General features: G+C 42.1%; 1 protein-coding gene across 1 annotated transcript in view; it reads right to left on the bottom strand.

Annotated features, from left to right (window-relative positions):
- Positions 1–347: 347 nt before the first annotated feature.
- SRPX (sushi repeat containing protein X-linked) overlaps positions 348–26,101 on the bottom strand; it is a 74,267-nt gene continuing 48,513 nt past the window's right edge. Inside the window, exons 3-10 of the mRNA XM_080652366.1 lie at positions 23,537–23,728; positions 21,834–22,010; positions 16,958–17,084; positions 13,844–13,965; positions 12,414–12,593; positions 8,939–9,072; positions 3,723–3,844; positions 348–885 (exon numbers count right to left, since the gene is read on the bottom strand). Of these exons, the coding sequence (XP_080508492.1) occupies positions 702–885; positions 3,723–3,844; positions 8,939–9,072; positions 12,414–12,593; positions 13,844–13,965; positions 16,958–17,084; positions 21,834–22,010; positions 23,537–23,728 (1,238 nt within the window). The 3' untranslated portion in view covers positions 348–701. The remainder of the gene's footprint in view (positions 886–3,722; positions 3,845–8,938; positions 9,073–12,413; positions 12,594–13,843; positions 13,966–16,957; positions 17,085–21,833; positions 22,011–23,536; positions 23,729–26,101) is intronic.

The following is a 26,101-nucleotide window of genomic DNA, read 5'->3' as shown; positions in this document are numbered from 1 at the left end:
AGAAAAACACAGTTGGTGCTAGAGCAGGCGGAGGTGTGTGTGTGGCTTTGGGTTTACCCAGGGCCTGTTAAGGGGACCTTTGAGTGGGAAGTGGGTTCTCAGAGGTCAATGGGCAGATCTCTTGCTGGAATCCTGGGGCAGACAGCAGGAAAGGCATTCCTTTGCTCTCTTTGTCTGCCTTCTTCTTTCCATCCCTCCATTAGGGAGGCCTCTCTTTAGAAATCTGAAGAGCAAGGGAGCCATCCAGCTGCAGACAAAGTGGCCTGGCAAACTTTCAGTCCTAAAACCATTGATCACACTAAGTATGGCTGGTGCACTTGAAAAATAAAATAAGTTTTAACAAATTTGCTCCAAAATATTTTATTAGTAAAAATTTTATATAAAAAACGATGAAAGAAAAGTTACCTGTCACACTGAATAACATATTAAAAGCATGTGTATGATTGTACTTTCTAAAATTAACCAGCCCATCATGGAGTAAAGAAAGTTAGAAATAGTAAATATAGTCATACCTTTTTTTGGAAAATGTCAAAGTACAGAAAGCATCGTGGTAATTTTTAAGTGCAAAGAAATGTCGTAATAAAATAGAATTTAAAAATTACAAATAAAAATCTGTACATCAAGGATATTTTAAAGGACTTTCTGGATGCCGAGTACTATGTAGAAAAAGAAGAGGGACTAAAAAGAGAGTAACTGTCACATCAGGTGTTGCACGTCTGGCCCATTTCTGCTTGCAGGGCCATCTCCTCTTTCCTCAGTGGGAATGTGTCAATCAGGTTGAAGAGGGCCACAGGGGTCACCAGGGAGACATAGCGCTCCTTGTCCATGCCATGTTTATCAACCAGCACCATGCTGAAGGAGTAGAGCGGGATTCGCAGCAACAGCCTAGGGCAGAAAAAGAGAAGAATATGTCAAGCCCTAGCTGGTTAGGTTCAGTGGATAGAGTGTAGGTCTGCAGACTGACGGGTCCCAGGTTTGATTCGAGGTCAGGGCACATGCCCTGGTTGCAGGATCGGTCCCCAGTAGGGGACGTGCAGGAGGCAGCCAAACCATGATTCTGTCTCATCATAGATGTTTCTATATCTCCCTCTCCCTTCCCCGCTGAAATAAAAAATATTTTTTTTAAAAAGAGAAGAATATGTCAAGCCCTAGCCAGTTTGGCTCAGTGAATAGTGTTGGCTTGTGGACTGACGGGTCCCAGGTTCAATTCTGGTCAAGGGCACATGACCGGTTGCAGGCTTGATCCCTAGTGTGCAGCATGCAGGAGGCAGCCAATGTATGATTCTTTCTCATCATTGATGTTTCTATCTCTCCCTCTCCCTTCCTCTCTGAAATCAATAAAAATATTTAAAAAGAGAGAGAGAGAGAGATGTCAAACCTGACTCCCAAGTGTTCTGGTGGACCAACCAGAGCCCTATAGTGACACCACGTGCAGAGAAAAACTTCATACCACAAAGGACTGAATCAACCTTGAGACTCTTGCAACACAAAGTGTGGTCCGTCACATGGAAACTTGTTAGAAATGGAGAATCCCAATCTCAGAGGGAAGATGAGGGAGGGTGGGTGGGTGGGAGGTAATCAACCAAGGACCTTGTATGCATATATGCATAACCCATGAACACAGACAATAGGGTGGTGAGGGGGGGCTGGAGGGGGTCAATGGGGGGGGGAAGAGGATATATGTAATACTTTCAACAATAAAGATTTATTTTTAAAAATATTTCCCAAAGTGATGTTTATAAAGTAATATAAGTAGACATGTAAGAGCATCTAAGAGCATCTGATAGACCCGAGTTTGAACCCTGATGGTTGTTTTTGTGGTCCAAAATAGTATTTATCAAGAATCTGCTCTATGCAAACAATAACTTATTACAAAGCATTTTCAGTATCATATGTGGGAATTCCTCCCTCACCCCATTTTTGGGGAATGGGGAGTGGGCGTTATTTGCTGGTGAGGACAGAAAGGTTAGAATTAGGGTTTTAAACAACTTAGCCTCTAAGCCTGAATCTAGAAATCAGATAATACTACCTCCTTTCCTAGGTTTGTTGCAAGGATTAAGCAAAATGGAGTATGTAAAATGATGAATACTGTGCTGGAAGCATTATAATAATTTAATAAATGGTTAGCTTTGTTTTGAAAAAAAAAAGAAGAAGAAGAAATGGAGAATTCCACACTCACCCCCAAGCCTACTGAATTAGGTAGAATCTGCATTATTAGCAAGATCCACAGATGACAGGCATGCCTATAAAAGGTTGAGTAACATTGCTTTAGATTATAATGGGCAGGAAGTTAGTAGGCCTGCAATGGTGCTATGTACCAATTGTTGCTACGAGTCATTTACAACAAAGATAACAGATATTTTGCATTAGGTTGGAGTCAATCCAACTTTGCTGACTAGGTTTGCATAACCACATAGGCACTAGATCTAAGTCAGTGGTTATCAACAGGGGACATTTGGCTATGTCTGGAAATATTTTTGGTTGTCACAGTGGGGTAGAGGCCAGGGATGCTGCTTAACATCCTCTAATGCACAATACAACCCTCCAAAAAATGATTATCCAGAGCCAAATGGCAATAGTGCAAAGGTTGAAAAAGCCTGGACTAGGTGAAACTGATTGAAGTAAGTTTCAAAACTTTCTAATTCTGGTCCGTTCTGTAGCCAGCACAAGATAGCACAATCAGAGGGGATTGAATTTGGTTCATTATAATTTGTACCTCAAATGATTCCCAAAATATTTTGAAGCGGTTTCAACAGTCCAATTGTTTTTGGACTCTACTTCACTAGAATTAAAACTGCAAAAAATATGATTTTTATATCAATACAAACATGTTTAGATGAAGAAAGCTAAAGAAAGCAAACGATGTAGCCCTACCCAGTTTGGCTCTGTGGATAGAGTGTTGGGCCTGTGGACCAAAGGGTCCCAGGTTCGATTCGGTCAAGGGCATGTATCTTGGTTACAGGCTCCTCCCTGGCCCGGGGCCTTGGTCTGGGCTAGTGCAGGAGGCAACCAATCAATGAGTTTCTCTCACATCGATGTTTCTCTCTCTTTCCCTCTTCCACTTTCCCTAAAAATCAGTGGAAAAGTATCCTTGCATGAGGATTAACAAAGAAGAAGAAGAAGAAGAAGAAGAAGAAGAAGAAGAAGAAGAAGAAGAAGGAGGAGGAGGAGGAGGAGGAGGAGGAGGAGGAGGAGGAGGAGGAGGAGGAGGAGGAGGAGGAGGAGGAGGGAGGAAGAGGAGGAGGAGGAGAGGAAGAGGAAGAGGAAGAGGAAGAGGAAGAGGAAGAAAAGAAAGCAATGCATGAGCTGAGCCCAGTGAAAAAATGAGTCTGCTCGGTCTCTTTTCCAGATTTATTTTTTTTAGTTTAGATATCTTGAAGTTGTGTGTGAGGCAGAGTACATGCTACAATCTGGATTTATAATAAAAAATTTTCTCACACATCTTTAAGAAGACAAGTATCCAGTTTTTTGGTGTGGGGGAGGGGGGGAGAGGGAGAAATCTTTTGGGCAGGCTCTCCTCTACCCGTCCTACTCCCAACAAGTGGGGAGAAAAGAACAAAGACAAAGCAAAAACACTTGGTTGGAGGGTGAAAGAAGATAATAAAAGCAATTACACATTGAAGGTTACCTGGAATCAAGACTGAATAGAAAGAAATCAGGGAACCTGATCAGAAAAATGTACATTTCTAGGGAGAAAATTTCAGAACAGTACATCCCCCTACCTGAGCTGCAGAGCTAGGGCTGGAGGCATAATTTTCACTCCTATCCTGCCAATGAGGGTCGGGAACACGCCTACCAGCTCTACCACAGTGATATGTCGAAGATCCAGGCTGCACTGTGCTTGCTGGAAAAGAAAAAAAAAAAGTAAGGAAGGTGTGAGCATGGCTGAAGAAAGAGACTTCCATGTCAAATTATAGACTGAAGGAAACAGAATTGGTCTGACTTTTTCTTTTAAATATATTTTTATTGATTTCAGAGAGGAAGGGAGAGGGAGAGAGAGAGAAACACCCATGATGAGAGAGAATCATGGATTGGCTCCTACTATACACCCTCTACTGGGGATTGAGCCCACAACCCAGGCATGTGCCCCTGACCGGAATTGAACCTGGGACCCTTTAGTCCGCAGGCCGACATTCTATCCACTGAGCAACACTAGCTAGAGAAGTTTTTGGAAGTTTATTTGCCCACTCCACACTGTCCTGAAAACAGTTGAAAACTGGGGTGAAACCAGTGACTGGAAATCCTTAACACCTTCCTAGAGGAATTATTCAGAAAGGCCTTGGCAATGGAATTTTGAAAACCTAAGCAAAATAGCAGTCTCTGTCTTTCCAGATGGGGTAAGATTTTACAGGAGCCAAATTTCCTAGAAAGTGTCCAAGAATACCTCCAGAGAATTCTAAATTTGTCTTTGCAAAGAGAGAAAATTTTTTCCAGAGTCCACCCACCTGACCTTGTGTCCACCCTATGCACCCCCTGCTGAGTCCCCCACAACCCAGCATGCCAGGGAAACAAGGATAAAATGTTTCAGCTCTCTGAGCTGACCCTTGGTGAGACCCACAGGAACATGGCTCATTCAGTCCTGTGCCAGGAGGTCTCTCATCAGGAGCAGCAATGGCCACAGGGAACACAATGTAACATAATGGGGGGGGGGATATGAACCTCTGAATTATTATTATTTTTAAAATATATTTTATTGATTTTTTTACAGAGAGGAAGGGAGAGGGATAGAAGGTTATAAACATCGATGAAAGAGAAACATTGATCAGCTGCCTCCTGCACACTCCCTACTGGGTATGTGCCTGCAACCAAGGTACATGCCCTTGACTGGAATTGAACCCGGGACCCTTGAGTCTGCAGGCCACCGCTCCATCCACTAAGCCAAACCAGTTAGGGCCTCCTGAATTATTAGAACACTATTAAAAATTTTTTTTATTGATTTCAGAGAGGAAAGAGATATAGAAACATCCATGATGAGAGAGAATTATGGATTGGCTGCCTCCTTCACATCACTCCACTGGGGATCGAAGCCAAAACCCGGGCATGTGCCTTTGACCAGAATTGAACCCGGGACCCTTCAGTCCACAGGCTGACACTCTATCCACTGAGCCAAACCGGCTAGGGCAGAACACCATTTTTTTAAATGACAATTCCACTGAAACAACTCTATATTGGATGACAGAATTGGTAAAACAAACAAACACTTAGGAAAGGTAAAAATATGTAAGCTGATCAAACCTTCCCTTGAAGGCTCTGGTTTAAATACAAATATAGCCCTAGGTCATTTGGCTCAGTGGCTAGAGCATCAGCCTGTAGACTGAAGGGTCCTGGGTTTGACTGCTGTCAAGGACACATGCCCAGGTTGCAGGCTCCATCCCCAGTAGGGGCCATGCAGGAGGCAGCCGATCCATAATTCTCTCTCCTCATGGATGTTTCTATCTCTCTCTCCCTCTTCCTTCCTCTCTGAAACCAATAAAAATATATTACAAAACAAATATAAATATATTGAGTGGTGGGAGGTCACACATAAACACCTAGATACCGAATATTTAATCCAACCTGTTGATTGGTAATTTTGCTGGTCCCAAAGTAATGGACTAGACTAGCGCAGGGGTCAGCAGACCTTTCCCACAAAGGTCCAGGGAGCCAATATATTAGGCTCTGCAGAGCCGGATGGTCTCTGTCCTAATCCATTGTGCCACAGTGGTTCACAAACAGCCATAGACAATGCACAGATGAATTTGTGTGCCTGTGTCCCAATAAAATTTTACGTACAAAAGTCATAGTTTGCCCACATAGAGGAAAAGGAAGTTGTTTTGGCTTAATCATTGTTTTTACATAACAGAAGAGGTCAGAAAATGTATGATCATGGAATATAGACTGGAAGGCAAATTTCTCACACACTGGAGTAGTGTGAGCTTGTGTTACCTGAAAAGCAAGTCCTGTAATTGGGACAAGAGAATATGAGGATGGAGGTAGGGTGTCAGGATTGGGGCTAAAGACACCATGAATTGGGTTCCTATTTACAGAACCTAAAAAAAAAAAAATTAAATATATTTTTTTACTAGAGGCCTGATACATGAAATTCGTGCACGGGTAGGGTCCCTAGGTTTGGCTGGCGATCAGGGCCGATCAGGTTCCCTGCCTCCCAGCCTCCTCCTTCCCTTGCTCTGCCACTGGTCACCCTCCATGTTCCACGCCGCCCCCTGGTCACCCTCCATGTTCCACGTCATAGCGAGCTATCAAACTCCCAGTAGAACTCCTGAGGGGACAATTTGCATATTAGCCTTTTATTATATAGGAGGATTGATTTCAGAGAGTAAGGGAGAAGGAGAGAGAGAGATAGAAGCATCAATGATGAGAGAGAATCATAGATCGGCTGCCTCCTGCACACCCCCATTGGGGATAGAGCCTGCAACCTGGTCATGTGCCCTGACTGGGAATCGAACCGTGACCTCCTGGTTCATGGGTCGCTCAACCACTGAGCCACGCCAGCCAGGTGAACCTGAAAAATTTTGTATGGTTGTTCAGAGTTTATGGGAATTTCTTCAAGTACATGAAAAGAATGAAGATTTAGGATTCATTGAATTAACGCTGAACTGAGAAGTAAAATTGTAGCTTTTGATTAAATCAAGATTGTTGTAAACACATAGTTTACTATGTATTCACTGTAATAAATAAAATATTCCTAAAAAAAAACAAACACAAATGTACAGCACTGTGTCCACACCCCAGTGCACATCCTCTCTCTTTAGCATTCAGTCAGGTTAGCCACTCTTAATTGCAAAGAAGCTTAAGGACAAAATCAAGCAACTTCCAGTTTGATCCTTTCAGTATCTACTTGTTTGTTTGTTTGTTAATCCTCACCTGAGGATATTTTTCCATTGATTTTTAGGGAGAGTGGAAGAGAGAGGGAAAGACAGAGAGAAACATGATGTGAAAGAAACACATCGATTGGTTATTTCCTGCACATGCCCCAATCAGGGCCTGGACTGGGGAGGAGCCTGCAACCAAGGTATGTGCCCTTGACTGGAATCAAACCCGGGACCCTTCTGTCCGCAGGCTGATGCTCTATCCATTGAGCAAAACTGGCTAGGGTTCTAGTTGTTTTTTAAATTATTTAAATTATTTTTTTAATTTAAATTTTTTATTGTTTAAATTATTACATATGTCTCCTTTGCCCCCCCAATGACCTCTCCTTAGTCGCTCCCACCCCTAAGCACAAGCCCTAGTTGTTGCTTTTTAAAGACATTGGTTGCCTCATTTAGTAGTTACAAAATTTGCACAGCTGGGAAGGGCACATTTCCTACAAAAGTGTTCCTCAAATTTCCAGGTGCTTAGTGTGAGAATAAACAAATAATCTTTTCTGTCAAAGAACAGTTTAGACAGCCACCATTTTGGACCGCATGACTTGGCAGCTGCCATGTTGGCCACATGGCTTACAACTCCCCTAGGGGCCGCCATCTTGAAACAGCAAAGGCCAAACCCTCCCTTTGAATTAGCCAATCACGAAAGACTGCACCTGAGCTACAATCAAAAGCAAGGGACAGGTCACGTGCATCAGGGTTTATAAATCCCGAGCAGACCACCTGCTCGGTATGCATGCACTTCCAGACCATGTGTGCGCACCCTTCTATGTAGAAGTAAAGATGTTTGCCTTGCTGCCTGGCTCCTGGGTATGTTTTGTGTTCTACCAGGACCCCTGACTTGGGGGGATTGCCTTATTTCTAACATTAGGAATCACCTGATTTAATGAAAATGTAGATCCTTATCCAGTAGGTCTGGAATGGGGCTTGAGAATTTGAATTTCCAGTGAGCTCCCAGGTTAAAGGTGAGGAGGGGGCGGGGGGAGGGAATGTGGGTAGAATCTGGGGCCTGAGGGCTCCTGGACTCCCCTTATCCCTTAAGCCAAACTTTTGGGCATATGCTGGACAGGTTCAGCAAAGACAATTGTTTTTTGGCTGGGCCTGGATAGCATGTCAGTGAGGCTCATTAGTGAAGACAAACTAATTTCATTTGTTGAAAAAATGATCGGGTTTGTGCTGGGGAGGAGTCCATGTTAATCAGGTTATGTTCCAGAACCAGAAAGGAATAGTGATAACTGTAATGTACCAGTGCCTGAAGCTCAAGGTAAACAGAGACTGGAATGGTGGGTACCATGGGCAGAGGTATGGGGGAAATGGGGAGATGTTGGTCACAAACTTCCAGTTTTAAAATGAATAACTTCTGGGGATCAAATGTACAGCATGGTCATTTTAGTTAATAGAACCGTTCAATGTATTTCAAAGTTGCTAAGAGAGTAGGTCTTAAATATTCTTACCATCACAAAAAAAAATGGCAGTTATGTGACGTGATGAAGATATTAGCTAACCTATGGTGGTAATCATTTTGCAATATAGAAATGTATCAAATCAAGACATTCTACACTTTAAACTTACACAATGTCAATTATATCTCAACTAATGGCCCAGTGCACGGATTCGTGCACACTGAAATGAAATTAATTAGAAGAAAGATTAATGTGGTAATTATGTTACTGCAAAAATTACTGCAAAATAGTATATATATAATATAGTATTATAAAATTAAAATACAAAATTAAATTGCCAGTGCACATCATATGTACCAGCCGGTTGGTTGTGTGAGATTGGCTCTAGCGAGAGCTTTATATGTATCGTGCATGTGGGAGTCAACATTTATTTTTAAATTGCCAGTGCATGTCTTATGTACCAGCCGGATGGTCAGTTGGATGGATGGTTGGTCACTTAGCTTTTTATATATATAGATAAAGATGGGGCACAATTTTTTTTTTTATTATTCCTGCTCTTTCCTTCTCTTCCTGTTAGAGTTAAATATCTTGCTGGCCTTTATTTTTCATGAAATAACTGGGCCCTTCCTTCCTATTAGAGGCCCCTTCCTTGTCTTTGCCCCAAGAACTCACCTGTAGCATTCCCAGCTGCAGCCTGTAGAGCAGGTTTCGGGCTGTGGGTGTAGACACAATGAGGATTCTCCTTTTCTCATAAAACTGATCCAGAAGTGCCGCAGCTGTTCTGACACCCACATTGATATTCATAGCTGTGATTAGAAAAGGCCATATCGGTTAGAAATGGTCTACTCATCCTTGTATGCATATATCCATGGCCCATAGACACAGACCATTGGGTGGTGAGGGCCTGGAGGGGGACAGGGGGAGAGGCTGGAGGGAGTCAATGGGGGAAAAGGGGGACGTATGTAATACTTTCAACAGTAAAGAATTATTTAAAAATATAATAAATGAATAAATTTGATAGGACTCCCCAGATTGCTCATCCAGAGGTGAGACCCAGTAGCTTTCACCTCATTAGATTTAGACTCCTGCCTAAGTAAAAAGCAGGAGAAACAACTGTATTTCCTTTTTTTTTTTTACATTTTTATTAAATTTACTGGGGTGACATTGATTAATAACATGATATAGGTTTCAGGTGTACAATTCTATACTATATCTTCTATATATTATATTGTGTGTTCACACCCCAGGTCTTGATTTCCTTTTCAGAGAATCTCTTAGTGTCCTTGAGCCTGCAACAACTTAAAAAGAAAGGAAGAAAGAAATGGTCCATTCATTCTGGCTCCACCTAGCCTATGATGACATGCAGAACCATATGTGTAAGAAGTGGGCCCTGAGATGAAGATTCTGTTGCAAGCAGTTATTCACCAGGTGGTCTCAAGAAGCGCTGGTAGAGTGGGGAAGCATATTAGTTTCCTCTTTTTTTGAGTTTTTTATAAAGTTTATTTAACTTATTTACATAGATTGTTTTATCAAGACTTATGAGTATACTAGAATTATTTCTAGTTATAATTTACCAAAATGTACATGAGAGTTATTTTCTGCCATTAAGTAAATGTGATATTTCAAGTGAGAAGGAAAATAGGGAGGGCAACTTTGGGGGCTTACAGCCTAGTTCAGTATCTAGTTAAACAGTAATCTTACTGCCCCATTCTAACTGACTTGGGCAGAGCTACAAAGCCCACTCCGAGGGGCCTGCCACAAGAATATATCTATCTATCTATCTATCTATCTATCTATCTATCTATCTATCTATCATCTATCTATCTATCTCTATCTATCTCTATATATCTCTATATATCTCTATATATCTATGTATATCTATATCTATATCTATCTATCTATCTATCTATCTATCTATCTATCTATCTATCTAGACATCCCCCATTGGCAGTTCAGGCTTTGGATCAGAATCCCCTGGACTAGCAGTGCTGCGTAATAAAGGTTTTCTTTCCTGATTCCTCTGAGTGCTGACTGATGGTTCTCCTGGGCTATTTGAAGAATTGCTGCCACCACACAAGGAACTTTGGAAACACTAAAAATTATTTCAAACACTTAGAACTTGGACAGTAAGATCTAAAATATAATGAAAGTTGGTGCTTTGGTCATTATTTAAGACTTAAAATTTTTTTGAAACACCTTATTATTCCAAACTCCTTATTATTCAATTTTATTTAAGTGGTGAATTCCTCTAACAATTTATATTCCATGTGTATATTAAATCCTTGTGAAAATCTATTCATTGGTGTTGTGTTACACAAATGGCCCATGAATAGAACATTGTTTTGAATCTTGTAAATATTAGCCCTAGTAGAACTGTAAGATGCTGGGCAATAAAAACGTGATATCTGAAAAAGATTACAAGTGTAATATTCTTTCGCCTTTGGGGGCCTGGTTGAGCTCTAAACCATATTAGTTTCCTTTTACTGCTGTGACAAATCACTAGGAACTTAGTGGCTTAACACACACCAATTTATTCTTACACAATCCTGACCATCACAAGTGTGAAATGGGTTTCCCTGGCCTGGAGTCAAGGTGTTGGCAGAACAACCCCCAGATTTTTAAAATATATATTTGTATTGATTTCAGAGAGGAAGGGAGGGAGAGAGAGACAGAAACATCCATAAACATCCATGATGAGACAGTATCATGGATCGGCTGCCTCCTGCACTGCCCCCCGCCCTGGGGATCGAGCCGTGACCTCCTGGTTCATAGGTTAATGCTCAACCACTGATCCACACCGGCCGGGCTGTGTCCATCATCATTTTCTCTGGCTCTGACAGCAATTCTGCCTCCCTCTTCTAAAGACCCTGGTGATGACATTGGGCCACCCTGGAGAATACAGTATACTCGATCCACCTCAAAATCTTTAACATAAAGACTCATGCAATGACCCTTTGGCCATGTCAGGGAACCTATTCACAGGTTCTGGGGATTATATGTGGACATGGGGAAAAGGGGCCGGGGAGAGTCATTATTCTCCCCACTTCAGGACATGAAATGGGGAAGGAAAGAGGTAAGTTTCTTTCTTTCTTTCTTTCTTTCTTTCTTTCTTTCTTTCTTTCTTTCTTTCTTTCTTTCTTTCTTCCTTCCTTTCTTTCTTTCTTTCTTTCTTTCTCCTTTCTTTCTTTCTTTCTTTCTTTCTTTCTTTCTTTCTTTCTTTCTTTCTTTCTTTCTTTCTCTCTCTTCTTCCCTTCCCTTCCCTTCCCTTCCCTTCCTTTCCCTTCCCTTCCCTTCCCTTCCCTTCCCTTCCCTTCCCTTCCCTCCTTCCTTCCTTCCTTCCTTCCCTCCTTCCTTCCTTCCTTCCTTCCTTCCTTCCTTCCTTCCTTCCTTCCTTCCCTCCTTCCTTCCTTTCTTCCTTCCTTCCTTCCTTCCTTTCCTCTCTCTCCTCTCTCTCTCTCTCTCTCTCTCTCTCTCTCTCTCTCTCTCTCTCTCTCTTCCTTTTTAATCGTCATCCGAGGATATTTTTCTATTGATTTTCAGAGAGAGTGGAAGAGAGAGGGAAATAGCGAAAGACATCAATATGACAGAAACCCATTGATTGGTTGCCTTCTGTATGCACCCCCACCAGGGCCTGGGCTGGGGGAGGAGCCTACAATCAAGGTAAGTGCCCTTGGCAGGAATAAAATCCGGGACCCTTTGGTCCTCAGGTTGCCGTTCTATCCAAACCAGCCAGGGCTGTAACCTGGTTTATTTATTTTGCTCCACCTACCTCAGATATAGCAGTGAAAACATGAAAAGTAACACATGCTTTATAAATACAATGCATTTGCCCAGCTGGCACTGGCGTGGCTCAGTGGTTGAACATCCAACTCCATCCCCAGTAGGGGAGTCATGCAGGAGGCAGTCAATCCATGATTCTCTCTCATGATTGATGCTTCTCTCTCTCTCTCTCTCTCTCTCTCTCTCTCTTCCTTCCTTTCTGAAATCAATAAATATATATATATATATATTTTTTTTTTTAAAAAAAGAGGGATGGCATTGAACCTTTCCAAGCATGTAGAATGAAACCCTTCCTCCCTGTACTTGAATCCAGAAGCAAGGGGTTTCCAGTTTCTGCTGCCAGGGACAGAGAGGGCTGCACACATACCTGCACATGTGGGCTCTGTGCCAGACCAAGCCAGGTTAGACTGACATACTCGGGCAGGGCTACCCTGGAGCTCATAGCCGCCGATGCAGGAGAACTCACAGGTGGCTCCATAATTATCCCCGTCGCTGGAGCACTTCATGTAACCATTCTCGGGGGCGTTGAGTTTTCCACAGCGTTTGACTGTAGGAACACAAGCCCAAGTAGGTCTCAATGCTGAGCTCCCCTCCACAGAGTAACTAGGGAAAGTGAGATCTCAGATGCCCCAGCTTTGTCATCAGGCTTTAACATCATCGTGTGAAATGAGTGAGGGCGCAGGCATGGCTATCTGGCCAGGGGGTGGACCTTGGAATGGTTATTGTTCATGCCAGCAAGACCATTGAGATCAACTAGTTTAGCCCTATGTTTTATATGAAGAAGTTGAACACAGGAGACAACAGAGTAAAGATGGTTTGCAATTAGCCCTAGCCAGTTTGGCTCAGTGAATAGAGCATTGGCCTATGGACTGAAGGGTCCCAGGTTCGATTTTGGCCAAGGGCACATGCCTGGATTGCAGGCTTGATCCCCAGTGGCGGGGGGGGGGGGGGGGGGCGTGCAGGAGGCAGCTGATCCATGATTCTCTCTCATCATGGATGTTTCTAACTCTCCCTCTCCCTCTCTGAAAACAATAAAAAATAATAAATAAATATTAAATAAATATTTTTCCAATAAAAAAGGGCAGTTAGTAATTAGCTGCCCAAACCATGAGGCATAAAATAAACTTGAAAAATATTTTTTTTCCAGTTAGACCCAAAGTTTTAGGATACCAAGAACATGCTCCAGTGGCCCAATTTAGAGGGCTTCTTACCTCCCTTCTAGAAGTACTTGAAAGCGGTAGCTGGTCACCCAAGCCCAGGGATGGAAAGGTTATCAAATAATATGTTTCCAGGATGGCCAGAGGTGGGCTCATGTGAGACTAGCTTATTGCTCCCTCAGACTCCTTAAGTAAGTGGCCAGCCCAGAACCTCATTCAGGTTTATATTGTGAAATTCAGGCATTAAGAATTGAATCCCAATATAAGTAACAAAATAAACGGGTGAATGAAGTGGACCCAGAGACATAGAAGCATGGAACAGAGTACAGAATCTCAGAGGGAAGACAGGGGAGAGTGCGTGGGAGGTAATTAACCAAAGACCTTGTATGATATATGCATGGCCCATGCACACAGATAATGGAGTGGTGAGGGCCTGGGGCAGGAGGAAAGGGTGGGCTGGAGGGGATCAATGTGGGGAAAAAGGAGACATATGTAATACTTTCAACAATAAAGAATTATTTTTTAAAAAGAAAAAAAAAGTGAATCCAAGCTGGGAAGTATCCATATAATAGTGGGTGCTCACAGAGGGTTCTCTTTGTTCTTGTAAAGAGGGTGGAAAGCCAATAAATAATAGTCTTACCTCTTACTTTAACTCGAAATTTGCAAGTGCCCTTGTTCTCAGCTCGGTCATAAACGGTGTACTGGATCTTATGGTCTCCTTCTGGAAAATTTGAGCCTGGGGGGAGGCCTTTGAGAATAACACTAAGAGGGGAAAAGAACAGAGCAAAGACAATCATTATGGTCCTAGCAACCCTTAGGCCATTGTGGGCCTAATGACCATATAATCATGATAGGCCTGTGTTGAGCACCCAGCAGAGGATGCCAGGACACAGAGGGGCAACCATTAGGCCAGTGTAACTAGAACAAATATGGAATAAAGAATATAATTTTTGCCCTAGCTGGTTTGGCTCAGTGGACAGAGTGTCAGCCTGCACACTGAGGAGTCCCAGGTTCGATTCTGGTCAAGGGCACATGCCCTACTTGCAGGATTGATCCCCAGTAGGGGGCATGCAGGAGGCAGCCAATCCATGATTCTCTCATCATGGATATTTCCATCTCTCTCTCCCTCTCCCTTCCTCTCTGATATCAATAAAAATATATTTAAAAAAAAAGATAATGTGCAAAATGAGACTAAAGATAGACTCCAAGATGCACCAAAAAAAAAAAAAGAATATAATTTTCTAAGCTTTACTTTGTTTTAGAAGAGCTGTTTGAGAGAAGAAAATGGAAGTCTCCATTTCCTGGGAAGTTTATATTTAATTTTCTCACTGGATGGTACAACAGAGGACAGAGGAAGCAGAGAACCTAGGGTCTTAGTCTTCAGAGTGTAGTCTAAGCAGTCCTTCACCAGGTGGGCCTGCAGAGGGGACTAGAACTTTCTTTTCCTATCAGAGCCAGTAGAGACCTTTCCGTAGCAAAAGTTCAACTTCATGGTGATTCCTTGGTGATACTACTAATAATGATAAGTATACTAATATTGTTCTTTGTAGTTATACAACCCTTATATATGTCAGGCATTGTTCTAGGCATTTCCCATATACTAGTTTATTTCATCCTCACAACAACCCTATGAGGTATGTATTATTATTGCTGCATCCATTTGCAGCAAGGGGCCACACACAAATGAAAACACTAGACAAGAAATATGAATTTAGAAGGCATGGGGGCCAGGTGGAAACTTCACTCTAGTGGAGAAGCTCCCTGACTTCTGGGTCTGGTCTGCTTTTATTCACTTGAATACACATTTGCCCTTTAGGAATGCATACAGGCATATCAAAGGTAAAGTTTGGTAAACAGTAAAAGGATTATCAGGTTAGGAGATTGCCTTGAGCCATTTGGCCAACAGCTGGGCAATATTATGCTGATTTTCAGCCCTGTTGGTCTTAGCCTCTGGCATTTATTTTCATTATTATTTTAATATTTTATTTTATTTTTTAAATATATTTTTATTGATTTCAGAGAGGAAGAGACAGGGAGAGAGAGATAGAATAACAATGTATGGTGTTAGATGGTACTAGATTTATTGGGATGATCACTTTATAAGTTATATAAATGTCTAATCACTGGGTTGTGCACCTGAAACTATACTGTACCTCAACTCTAAATAAAAAAAAATTTTTTAAATATTTTTTAAAAAAGAAACATCAATGATAAGAGAGAATTGTGGATCAGTTGCCTCCTGCATGCCCCCTACTGGGATTGAACCCACAACTTGGGTATGTGCCCTTGACCAGAATTGGACCCAGGATCCTTCAGTCTGCAGGCTGGTGTTCTATCCAGTGAGCCAAGCCAGCTAGGGCTCTTTACAGTTCTTAAGAATGATGAAAATGTTTCCTAATAATGGACATGTGAAAGTATCATTGTTACCACTGGGGAGAACCTTATACCTTAGAACCTTGTCTAAGATGGCTGTTTACAAGGTATGAAGGGAGGGGCCTTGGGAAAGTTCCAGAAATCCTACCATGAGAGACATGTCACTTTGGGCCTTAGATGCTTTAAGGTCTCCAGGAAGCATGACTGAACTGCAAATAAACCTGGGAGCAATTGTACTTCAAATAGAAGTGGCTGCTAACCTCTTGGAGACTACATATCTCCTTTGTGATGCATAAATAACAGTCATGAGGAATAAATCAGGGAACTCACAGGAAGCACTTATTGCAGAGCCTGACACAAGAATCCTCCCTCTTATTAGGGGACTGTATAGCAGTACTGTGCATAAGGCATGAGGGCCCAGCCAGCGTGGCTCAGTGGTTGAGCATCGACCTATGAACCAGGAGGTCAGGGTTCGATTCCCAGTCAAGGGCACATGCCTGGGTTGTGGGCTCCATCCAGTGCAGGGCACACAGGAGGCAGCCAGTCAATGATTCTCTCTCATCATTGATGTTTCTATCTTCCTCCCCCCCACCCTGCTTCCTCTCTGAAATAAATAAAAATATATATTTTTAAAAAGAAATGTATTTTTTAAAAAAGCATTTTAGATGTATGTTAAATTATAAGTGCAATTGGCCTGGAGAATGGGGTTGAGGTGGGAAAGAAGGCAGGAGACCCTTATGCTTTTTTAAAGAAGTCTCTTCTGTAACTGTTTAATATGGACACAAGTTTAAAAAATAAATTAAAAATAAAATGTTTTGCCCTAGCTGGTTTGGCTCAGTGGATAGAGTGTTGGCCTGTGGACTGAAGGGTCCCAGGTTCAGTTCCAGTGAAAGGCACATGCCTGGGTTGTTGGCTTGATCTGCAGTAGGGGGTATGCAGGAGGTAGCCGATCCATGATTCTCTCTCACCATGGATGTGTCTATATCTCTCTCCCCCTCCCTTCCTCTCTGAAATCAATAAAAATATATTTATCTACACTAATAAAAGAGAAAGATGCAAATTGACCATACCTTCAAGATGCCCACCAGCCAATCAAGAGTGAGTATGCAAATTAACAAAACAAAGATGGCAGGTTAATTTGCATAGACAGGCGCTGAGCAGCCGGGGGCAGGACGCTTGCGTCGTCAGGCATTCTGCACTGACCCAGCTGCTCCAGGTCTCTGGGAAGCATGGGAAGGCATAAAGGCGGCTCTGGCCCAAGGGAAGGCAGTGCCGGCAGCCAGGGGAAGGAAGGCCCATTCTTGCACGAATCTTCGTGCATCAGGCCTCTAGTTTATATATAAAAGAGGTAACATCATTCCATCTGACAAGTTTCACTCACTCAGTTAGAATGCCATCTGCTGTGTCTCTTCCTTCGGGTGTATCCCAGGACACCCGGACTGTCAGCTTATTGGGTTCAGCCATACGTTCCTTCACACTTGGGCACTTGATTCTAGGAGGTTCCATATCTGAAAACATACCAGAGTATTCTCACCATCATCAAGAAACTATCTCATCCACTTGGGGTTTGACACCCAGCATATGACATGCCCAAAGCTCTAGGCACTCCTCATTTTTTGTTGTTGTTGTTCTTTTAAATACATTTTTATTTATTTCAGAGAGGAAGGAAGAGGGAGAGAGAGATAGACACATCCATGGTGAGAGAGAATCATGGATCGGCTGCCTCCTGCACACCCCACACTGGGGATCGAGCCAGCAACCCGGGCCTGTGCCTTTGACTGGAATCAAATCTGGGACCCTTCAGTCCACAGGCCGACACTCTATCCACTGAGCCAAACTGTCTAGGGCGGCACTCCTCATCTTTGAAGGGTTTGTTCACTTCCCTCTGTATTTCTCTTCCTTCATCTTGCTCCTTCTCTCTTGCTGAGATTTAAGATGGTTTGGGTACTCACATGTACATGGCTAAACCTGCATTCAACTGGCCTTGCTAGGTGTTGTATGGCATAATTTATTAGCTATAGCTTCTTCTTCCCCATGTTTCTAAATTCTGCCTACTGACTTGGCAATATGGCAGTAACCCAGCAAAAGGTAGAAGGCATTCAGCAGTTGTGAGTCTCTCTTGCTTTAAAAACAGCATCATAGAACATTATAGAAAGGTATCTTAGTTATCACCCAGTTCAATGGAATTCAACACCACAAATAAGTGCCTGCCTTACCCAATGCATCATTCCAACTCCTGGGGTTGAAGTGCACAAAGGCAAGAGAATCATGTGATTATCAAAGAGTTTACAGTCTATTAAAGGGATTATGTCAGCACACATAAAGTATGACATGAGGTAGAAATAGCACTGCCTCAGAAGTAAAAGAAAATGCTATGGAGGCTTACAGAAGCCACACAATGTTCTCATTTTACAGATGTGTAAGCTGAGGCTCAGAGAGATTAAATGATTTATTTAAAGCCATGCATATACATAGTGACAGTGTGAATTATAACCTAAGTCAGAGCACTTACCCCTGGAACAGCTTAGGGTCAATCAGAAAGACAAGTATACAATATCTGCCCCTTTCTGGTCAAATATAACCAGCAATTTCATAATAGAAAGCATATTTATTTTTAAAAAATGTAAAGCCCAAGTGTCCATCAGTAGATGAGAGGATAAAAAAAGCTGTAGTACATTTACACAACGGAATACTACTTGGGCATAAAAAAGAAGGAAATCTTACCTTTTGTGACAGCATAGAGGGACCTTTAGTGTATTATGCTAAGTGAAATAATCCAGTTAGAGAAAGACAAATACCATATGATGTCACTTACATGTAGAATCTAATGAACAAAATAAACTAAAACAAAATAGAAACAAACCCATACATACAGAAAACAAACTGACAGCTGTCAGAGGGGAGGGGGTTGCAGGGCTGGGTATAAAAGGTGGAGGGATTAAGCAACACCCCCCCAAAAAAACAATTCATAGACTCAGACAACAGTATGATGATTGCTAGAGGGAAAGGGGGTGGGGGTAGGTAGAAGAGGATAAAGGGGATGTAAATGGTGATGGAAGGAGACCTGAATTGGGGTGGTGAACACACAATACAATATACAGATAAGGTATTATAGAATTGTACCCCTGAAACCCATATAATTTTATTAACTAATGTTACCCTAATAAATTCAATATTGTTTGATAGAAATATATATATAATTTATTTCAGAGAGGAAGGGAGAGGGAGAGAGATATAGAAACATCAATAATGAGTGAGAATCATGGATTGGCTGCTCCCTGCATGCCCCCCCACTAGGGATTGAGCCCACAACCCAGGCACATGCCCTTGACCAGAATCGAATCCAGGACCCTTCAGTCCCCAGGCCAACACTCTATCCACTGAGCCAAACCAGCTACAGCTAAATAGAAAAAATTTAAAGCAAAAGGGGAGGAGATAGATTTCAATGTACAATTACATTGCCCTACTACCTTTTCTTGGAGCAACATTGTTAGAGTGAAGAGATTCTCTTAGTCTCTGTGTCATGTACACTAAACATCTGGATGATATGCTAGGTTGTTTTCTGTATCATTGAGATATACTGACACTATGAGCTCTAAATTAGGTCATCTGGGTGATGAGTCTCAGAGTTTCACAAAGCTAGTTTATGGCTAGCTAACAACGATCCCTCAAAACTGGCCTAGTTTTTCTGAAGCAGTTTTTCTTTTCAAACAGAGAAATAAGAAGAAATAAATTACTAAAAACAATGGTGAATGTTGACTGGACCCTCCTCCATGCCCACCTCATGCTAACTTTCTATCTCTGCATATTTCGTTGAATTCTCACAACTACCCATTTGAGGAAGGATTGTTATTGTTATCATTCTCCTCATTTATAAACTGGAAAGCATTTCCTCACATTTGGAGTTTTCGTGTGGTCTGGAATTTTAAGACATAATCAAGTATTTTTAAATTATGTTAATAAGTCAAATGCTTCTGTGTGTGTCTGCGTGCTGCTGACCTAGTATTTTCCTCCAACCTCTGCACACACATTCTTTTTTTTTTTTTCTCACCAAGGTGACTATTGACTGTCCAGAATATGGGACAAGTGTAAAAGAGTGAGAGGGCATCACCAACCACTATGTAGGCAGCAGTGGGACAGCCCTGGATATCAGAGAGGACCAGAGTTAGCAAGAACTGTAAGAATACCTGTGTGGAGTAGACGGGTGAGCATGGCAACCTACACATCCCATCCTAATGATAGGGGGACCTATAATCTGATAGATAGAGCACCTGAGTTAATCTGAAAAATAATCATATTATTTTATTTTATTTTTAAATATGTCTTTATTGATTTCAGAGAGGAAGAGAAAGGGAGAGAGATAGATACACCCATTGAACCATCTATCTTATATAAAAACTGCTGTTTGAAATTTTAACCCTGCTATTTGGCTTCTGTAAATGCCTGCTTGCTTAAATAATAAGGAAAATAAGACTACTCCCACTTCAGAGAGGCCATTAAACAAAATTATCAGTGCTGGCAGAAGGCCAGGCCTTTGGTTGAGGTCTCAAGGCCCCAGCACATAGGGGCTCTTTAAGAACTTGCAAAAGGGGCCGGAAACACCCCATATTTGGGAGACAAAGAAGGTAAAAACATATAAATAGGGAAAGTTCCCCCATGTTGGGGCCCAGAATTTGAGAGACATTTTCCTCTGGACCTGCGCGTAATAAATGTAACCCCATCTCTCTAAGTATTGCTTGGTTCTTCTCCGGTTTTCTGTAACACCATGACAAGAGAGAATCATGTATTGGCTGCCTCCTGCGTGCCACATACTGAGGATCAAGCCTGAAACCTGGCCATGTGCCCTTGACCAGAATCTAACCTGGGACCCATCAGCCCGCAGGCCAACACTGCATCCACTGAGGGATTGAGCCCACAACTTGGGCATATGCCCTGACTGGGAATCAAACCATGACCTCCTAGCTCATAGGTTGATGCTCAACCACTGAGCCACACCAGCCGGGCTAATCAAATTATTTAAAATCTTAGAACACATATACTTATGTGAATAGGGGGTTAAACTTCTTATATGTGAATAGGAGGTTAAGTTTTCCTTAAGTTTCCTTTTCAAGGCCTGTGTGGAGTGAGGGAGGAGGTGACTCAGCTGTGAATCCAGCAAGCAGAACCAATAAGCAGGGTCAGGCCAACACACGAGGAGTCAAAACATCATCTCATCAACATCATCTTATCTCCTGACAATAGCTGACCATTTGCCGACCTCCATTCCCCAGCCCACTCCCTTTTATATCCCTGTTCCCTGCACCTTGCATAAGGTAAGGCAGGATTTGATGCTTGTAAGCACCCTGTTCTCTTGGTTGGCTGGCCTACTTAAGAAACACCTTATATGATTCAACCCTGCCTTCATTATTGGACACAGCGACAGTCCAACCAGGGGTTTCCTGGTAACAATATCCCCCCTCCCAGGGCAATCCTCCATAGTCAGAATGAGCTTAGGTCTTTGAATGAATTTCAAGATGGTAGACATAGGTTGTGTTCAACCACCCACACTAGGAAGGACATTTTCCAAATAGAAACAAGGACAATGAGGACAAGAAGAAGGCTTCCCTTCACCTGGCACCCACTTACGTTCTCTGCTTCCAGGTTTTGATGGGCTTATGCTCATGGGGATAATGTTAAACAAGCTCTTCTCCCCAATCTTAGCGCCATCGGAAGACTGTCCCTCAGTCTAGGTAGGGAAAACCTCATGGGTGATAGAAGTTGCCCGAAAGCCTGAGTGGGAGCTTGCTAAGTAATTAAAGAAAAGGGCTAGATGTTCAGGCAGAGGAAACAGCATGTGCAGAGGCATAGAAGGGCTGGTTTCAGTTGCTAGAGCGTCGGCCTGTGGACTGAAAGGTCCCTGGTTTGATTCCATTCAAGGGCACATGCCCGGGTTGTGGGCTCGATCCCCAGTATGGGGTGTGCAGAAGACAGTCAATCCATGATTCTCTCTCATCATTGAAGTTTCTATCTATCTTTCCCTCTCCTTCTCTCTAAAAAATCAATAATATATATGAGACAAATGTCAGATGAAAGCCATCAGCTATGGAGGATAGAGATTGACGGTAGGTTTGGGCTGAGCCAGAGAACTTGGGATGAAGGATGCTACTGAAAGCAAAGTTGGATGCTATGCTTTACTCGCAGGATCTTGATGCTTCCTTTCAAGCATCCCCTGCTCTTTCTAAAGTATGTGCCTCCTGAGGACTGTGATAGTTTCTTACCAACACAAGAGGCTGGTTGACCACTCCAGGCCTTGTTGTCCATACACGTGACTGTCCGCTCCCCTTTCAATGTGTATCCTGGCGAACAATAGTACTCACACCGAGAGTTAAAGTAGGCACCATCTACGCACTTGAACCCTCCGTTTACTGGCATGGCAAGTGTAGGACATCGCTTCTCTGAAACACAACAAAGCAGACATTCAGCATTCCTTAGTCTTTGTCCATAGAATTTCACAGTCCAGAAAATCTGAGAGCATGGGGTGAAGAGTTAATTTAAATACAATGGACAACTGCCATAGCTGGTTTGGCTCAGTGGTTGAGCCTAGTCCTATGAACCAGGAGGTCATGGTTTGATTCCTGGTCAGGGCACATGCCCAGATTGTGGGATAAATCCCCTGTCGGGGGCATGCAGGAGGCAGCCGATCCATGATTCTCTCTCATCATGGATGTTTCTATCTATCTCTCTCTCCCTTCCTCTCTGAAATCAATAAAAATGTATTTTGAAAAATAATAAAATAAATACAATGGACAACCAATTTGTACTTTTTAATCCCTTCACCTTTTTCACCCACCTCTCCAACCACTCCCCCCCATTTGTAAACCATGGAAAAATGTTCTCTGCATATATGAGCCTATTTCTGTTCTGCTTATTTGTTTATTTTGCTTTTTAGTTTTAATTGTTGATAGATGTGAATTTATTGCCATTTTATAGTTCACATTACTATCTTCCTTCTTCTTCTTCTTCTTCTTCTTCTTCTTCTTCTTCTTCTTCTTCTTCAAGAAGACCCTTTAACATTTCATATAATCTTGGGGATGAAAATTTCAGATAAGGAAATATAATCAATAGCTTTCTTTTTAAAAAATCATATTAATGTGTTCTACAGGCAAAGACTGCTGAGATCTGAATAGGACAGAAACATGTTTGTGAATGCAGAATATTTTTCCTTTCTTTCTTTTTTAATTCTTTATTGCTGTAAGTATTACATATGTCTCCTCTTTCCCCCATTGACCTCTCTATGCCCGCTCCCAACTCCCAGCACAGGCCCTCACCCTCCTACTGTCTGTATCCATTGGTGTCAATAACATTCTAGTAGCTATGTATGGAGTCAGATAGGTATGAGGTTTATTGGGATAATCACTTAGTTATGTAATGTCTAATAATTGGGGTGTACACCTGAAACTAATGTATGTCAACTGTAATTGAAAATAAAAAATGATAAAATAGTTAAGCTGGATATATATATATATATATATATATATATATATATGATAGATAGATAGATAGATAGATAGATAGATGATAGATATAATACATGGAAACAATGGGTGGTTGAAGGTCACACAGAAGAGACATGAAGTTTTGTATCAGACTGGCTTGGGTTGGCATCACAGATAAGCCATTTTCTTAAGTTAGGTTCCTTAGAAGCAGATCCTGAGACAATAATTTGTGTGTAAGGGATTTAGTAAGAAAGTAGTCCCAGGGGAGACCAGGGAGGGGTGGGGGAGGCAGGACAGTAGGGGTGGAAGCCATGCAAGGTAGCACCTGACAAAGTCCGCCTCAGTTGCTCCCTACAAGAAGATCTGGAGCATGAATGACACCTTGAGTTTGCCCTGCCACAAAACGTTCAACAAACAGCCTGTAAGAGCAAACGAATCTGGCCCCAATAGGCCCTGAGGACCTAACACGGGGATGGGTTACTCACGCTTACAGATGACCTTGTGGGACCACCGTTTGTTTGACTGGCAGATCAGCGGGGAAGAGCCATGCAGCTCATAGCCCTTCTGGCAGCGAATGTCACACCGGGTCCCCAAGGCTGTTGTGTAGTATCCTCCTTGAGGGGCCCTGCAGTACACATCTCCATACTTCACCTTGACAGGGGAGCACCATGGGGCGTCTACAGGTGACAGAAACAAAGGAGGGGAGAGATAGGAGAGGACATCTTCAGAAAATGTGTTTCCTCGTTCTAGAAATCTCTGACTGGCTGTATTCCAGATATTTTTTAATTTTTAAATTATATTTATTTATTTTGCATTCCAGATTTTGGACTTCCAAATAGTGCCTCATGTTTTTTAAGATGTCTCTGGGTAGGGAGGTTAGGATCACAAGACTATGTGTCAGACATACCTGAATATGGATCCAGCTTCCTCCATGACTAGCTGTGTGATCTTGGACATGTTACTTAACCTCTCTGAGTAGATGCCTATCCCTATGTCATAGGGCTCTTCTGAGGACCCCAAAAATAATAGATACTAAGTGCCTAGCACAGTGCCTACCACATAGTAAACATTCAAGAAACACTTGTTCTTTTTAAGATTTCCCTTAATGAGACACATAATTTTCTTCAAGGCAATTCATAACATTGTGAACCCAAACCATCCATACATGGTGGCAGGAGAGTGACAGCTGTTAGAGGGGAGGGGGTTTGGGGTGACTGGGTGAAAAAGGTAAAGGGATTAAACAAAAAAATTCATGGATACAGACAAGAGTAGGGTGATTCCCAGAGGGAAGCGGTGTGGAAGTAGAAGAGGATAAAGAGAAGATAAATGGTGACTTGGGGTGACAAACACACAGTACAATATATGGATGATGTATTATAGAATTGTACCCCTGAAACTTATATAATTTGCCCTAGCTGGTTTGGCTTAGTGGATACAGTGTTGGCCTACAGACCTAAAGGTCCTGGGTTCAATTCTGGTCAAGGGCGCATTAAAATAAAAATATATTTAAAAATATATATTTAAAAAAATTATTAGGGCAAGACTAGTTCACAGTGGGCACTGTGCAATCGATGGGGACTGGTGAGCAGCTCCCTCCAACCTGCCAGGCCTTCTTTCCACCTCAGCACCTGAGCTGTAAAGGAGTGGGGTGCATGCGCCATCATGTGGCCAGGAAGGAGGATAGACCACATTTGACTATTCCAGGAATTCTCTTCCGGGATGTGTTTCTGAGTGCTGCTCAGCCTTGTCCAGGGATGGTGCATAGACTGCATTAAAAATAAACAAACAAATAAATAAATAAATAAATAAATAAATTTTTCTATTGATTTCAGAGAGGAGGGACAGTGGGAGAGAGAGAGATAGAAACATCAATGATGAGAGAGAATCACGGATCGGCTGCCTCCTGCACGCTCCCCACTGGGGATCGAGCCCACAACCCGGGCATGTGCCCTTGACCTGAATCAAACCTGGGACCCTTCAGTCTGCAGGCCTATGCTTTATTCACTGAGGCACACCGGCCAGGGCCATAGACTACATTTTTGAGCTTCGTGCTGCCCTGTCTCATGATGTAATGTTTTGCCAACAGTCTCAAGTGGGTCCTAGAGTCAGGACTCAAACAGTATTCCCTGGACTTTGTGAGTGAAAATAGTGTCCTGAAGGCTTAGTGTAGAGCTGATTAAATTCAACCATGTGGCCCTAGCAGGTTTGGCTTAATAGATAGAGCATCGGCCTGCAGACTGAAGGGTCCCTGTTCAATTCTAGTCAAGGGCACATGCCCGGGTTGTGGGCTCGGTACCTAATGAGGGGGTGTGCAGGAGCAGCAGATCAATGATTATCTCTCATCATTAATGTTTCTCTCTCTCTCCCTTTCCCTTCCTGTCTGAAATCAATAAAAATATATTTTAAAAATAAATAAATAAATTTGACCATATGAATATAGACTTGTAGGAGCTTACACCAGGCCTACAGACCATCCTCGAACAGAGTTTCTTTCCTCGACAGTTGGCACATTTTAGTCTGTATGTGCTAACACTTTTAAATGAGAAAAATCTGGACCCTGAAGTGAATTTTAGTTTTATAAATGTTATTTTTTAAAGACAAGATATATTCTGCACAGGATAAAAATAATGTAATATTTTATTTTCAAGTTTGAATTATCCATATGTTACTACAATTTTGTATATCAGAATCTAAGTGTTACAGGTACAAAAAGCATACTGCTAGCCACATGAACAATGTTTAGCTGAATCTCTGTCACATTCAAATCAAATAAATTTAAAATCATTTTTTGCTATCACTTTATTGATATTTTATTAAATATCAAAAGCTCAGGACTGAACTAAATATTCAATCAGGTTAAATTCTGAATATGTTTCTGTTTTAATTTGTCTTGTTTGTAAAAGTGTGCAAATACATCACACAGATTAACTGGTTTCTGCTCTTTTCGTGTGTTTGTGGGTGGAAAAAAATTCAGGTTTTTTTTTTTTTTTAACAAAGATACATATCCCCTAAAAAAACAAACAAACAAACAAAAACCTGAATAAATGTCT

Source organism: Plecotus auritus (genome assembly GCF_963455305.1).
Source record: "Plecotus auritus genome assembly, chromosome: X".
Taxonomy (NCBI): Eukaryota; Metazoa; Chordata; class Mammalia; order Chiroptera; family Vespertilionidae; genus Plecotus; species Plecotus auritus.
Note: the sequence above shows the minus strand (reverse complement) of the source record. Positions and strands in the feature narration are given on the sequence as shown.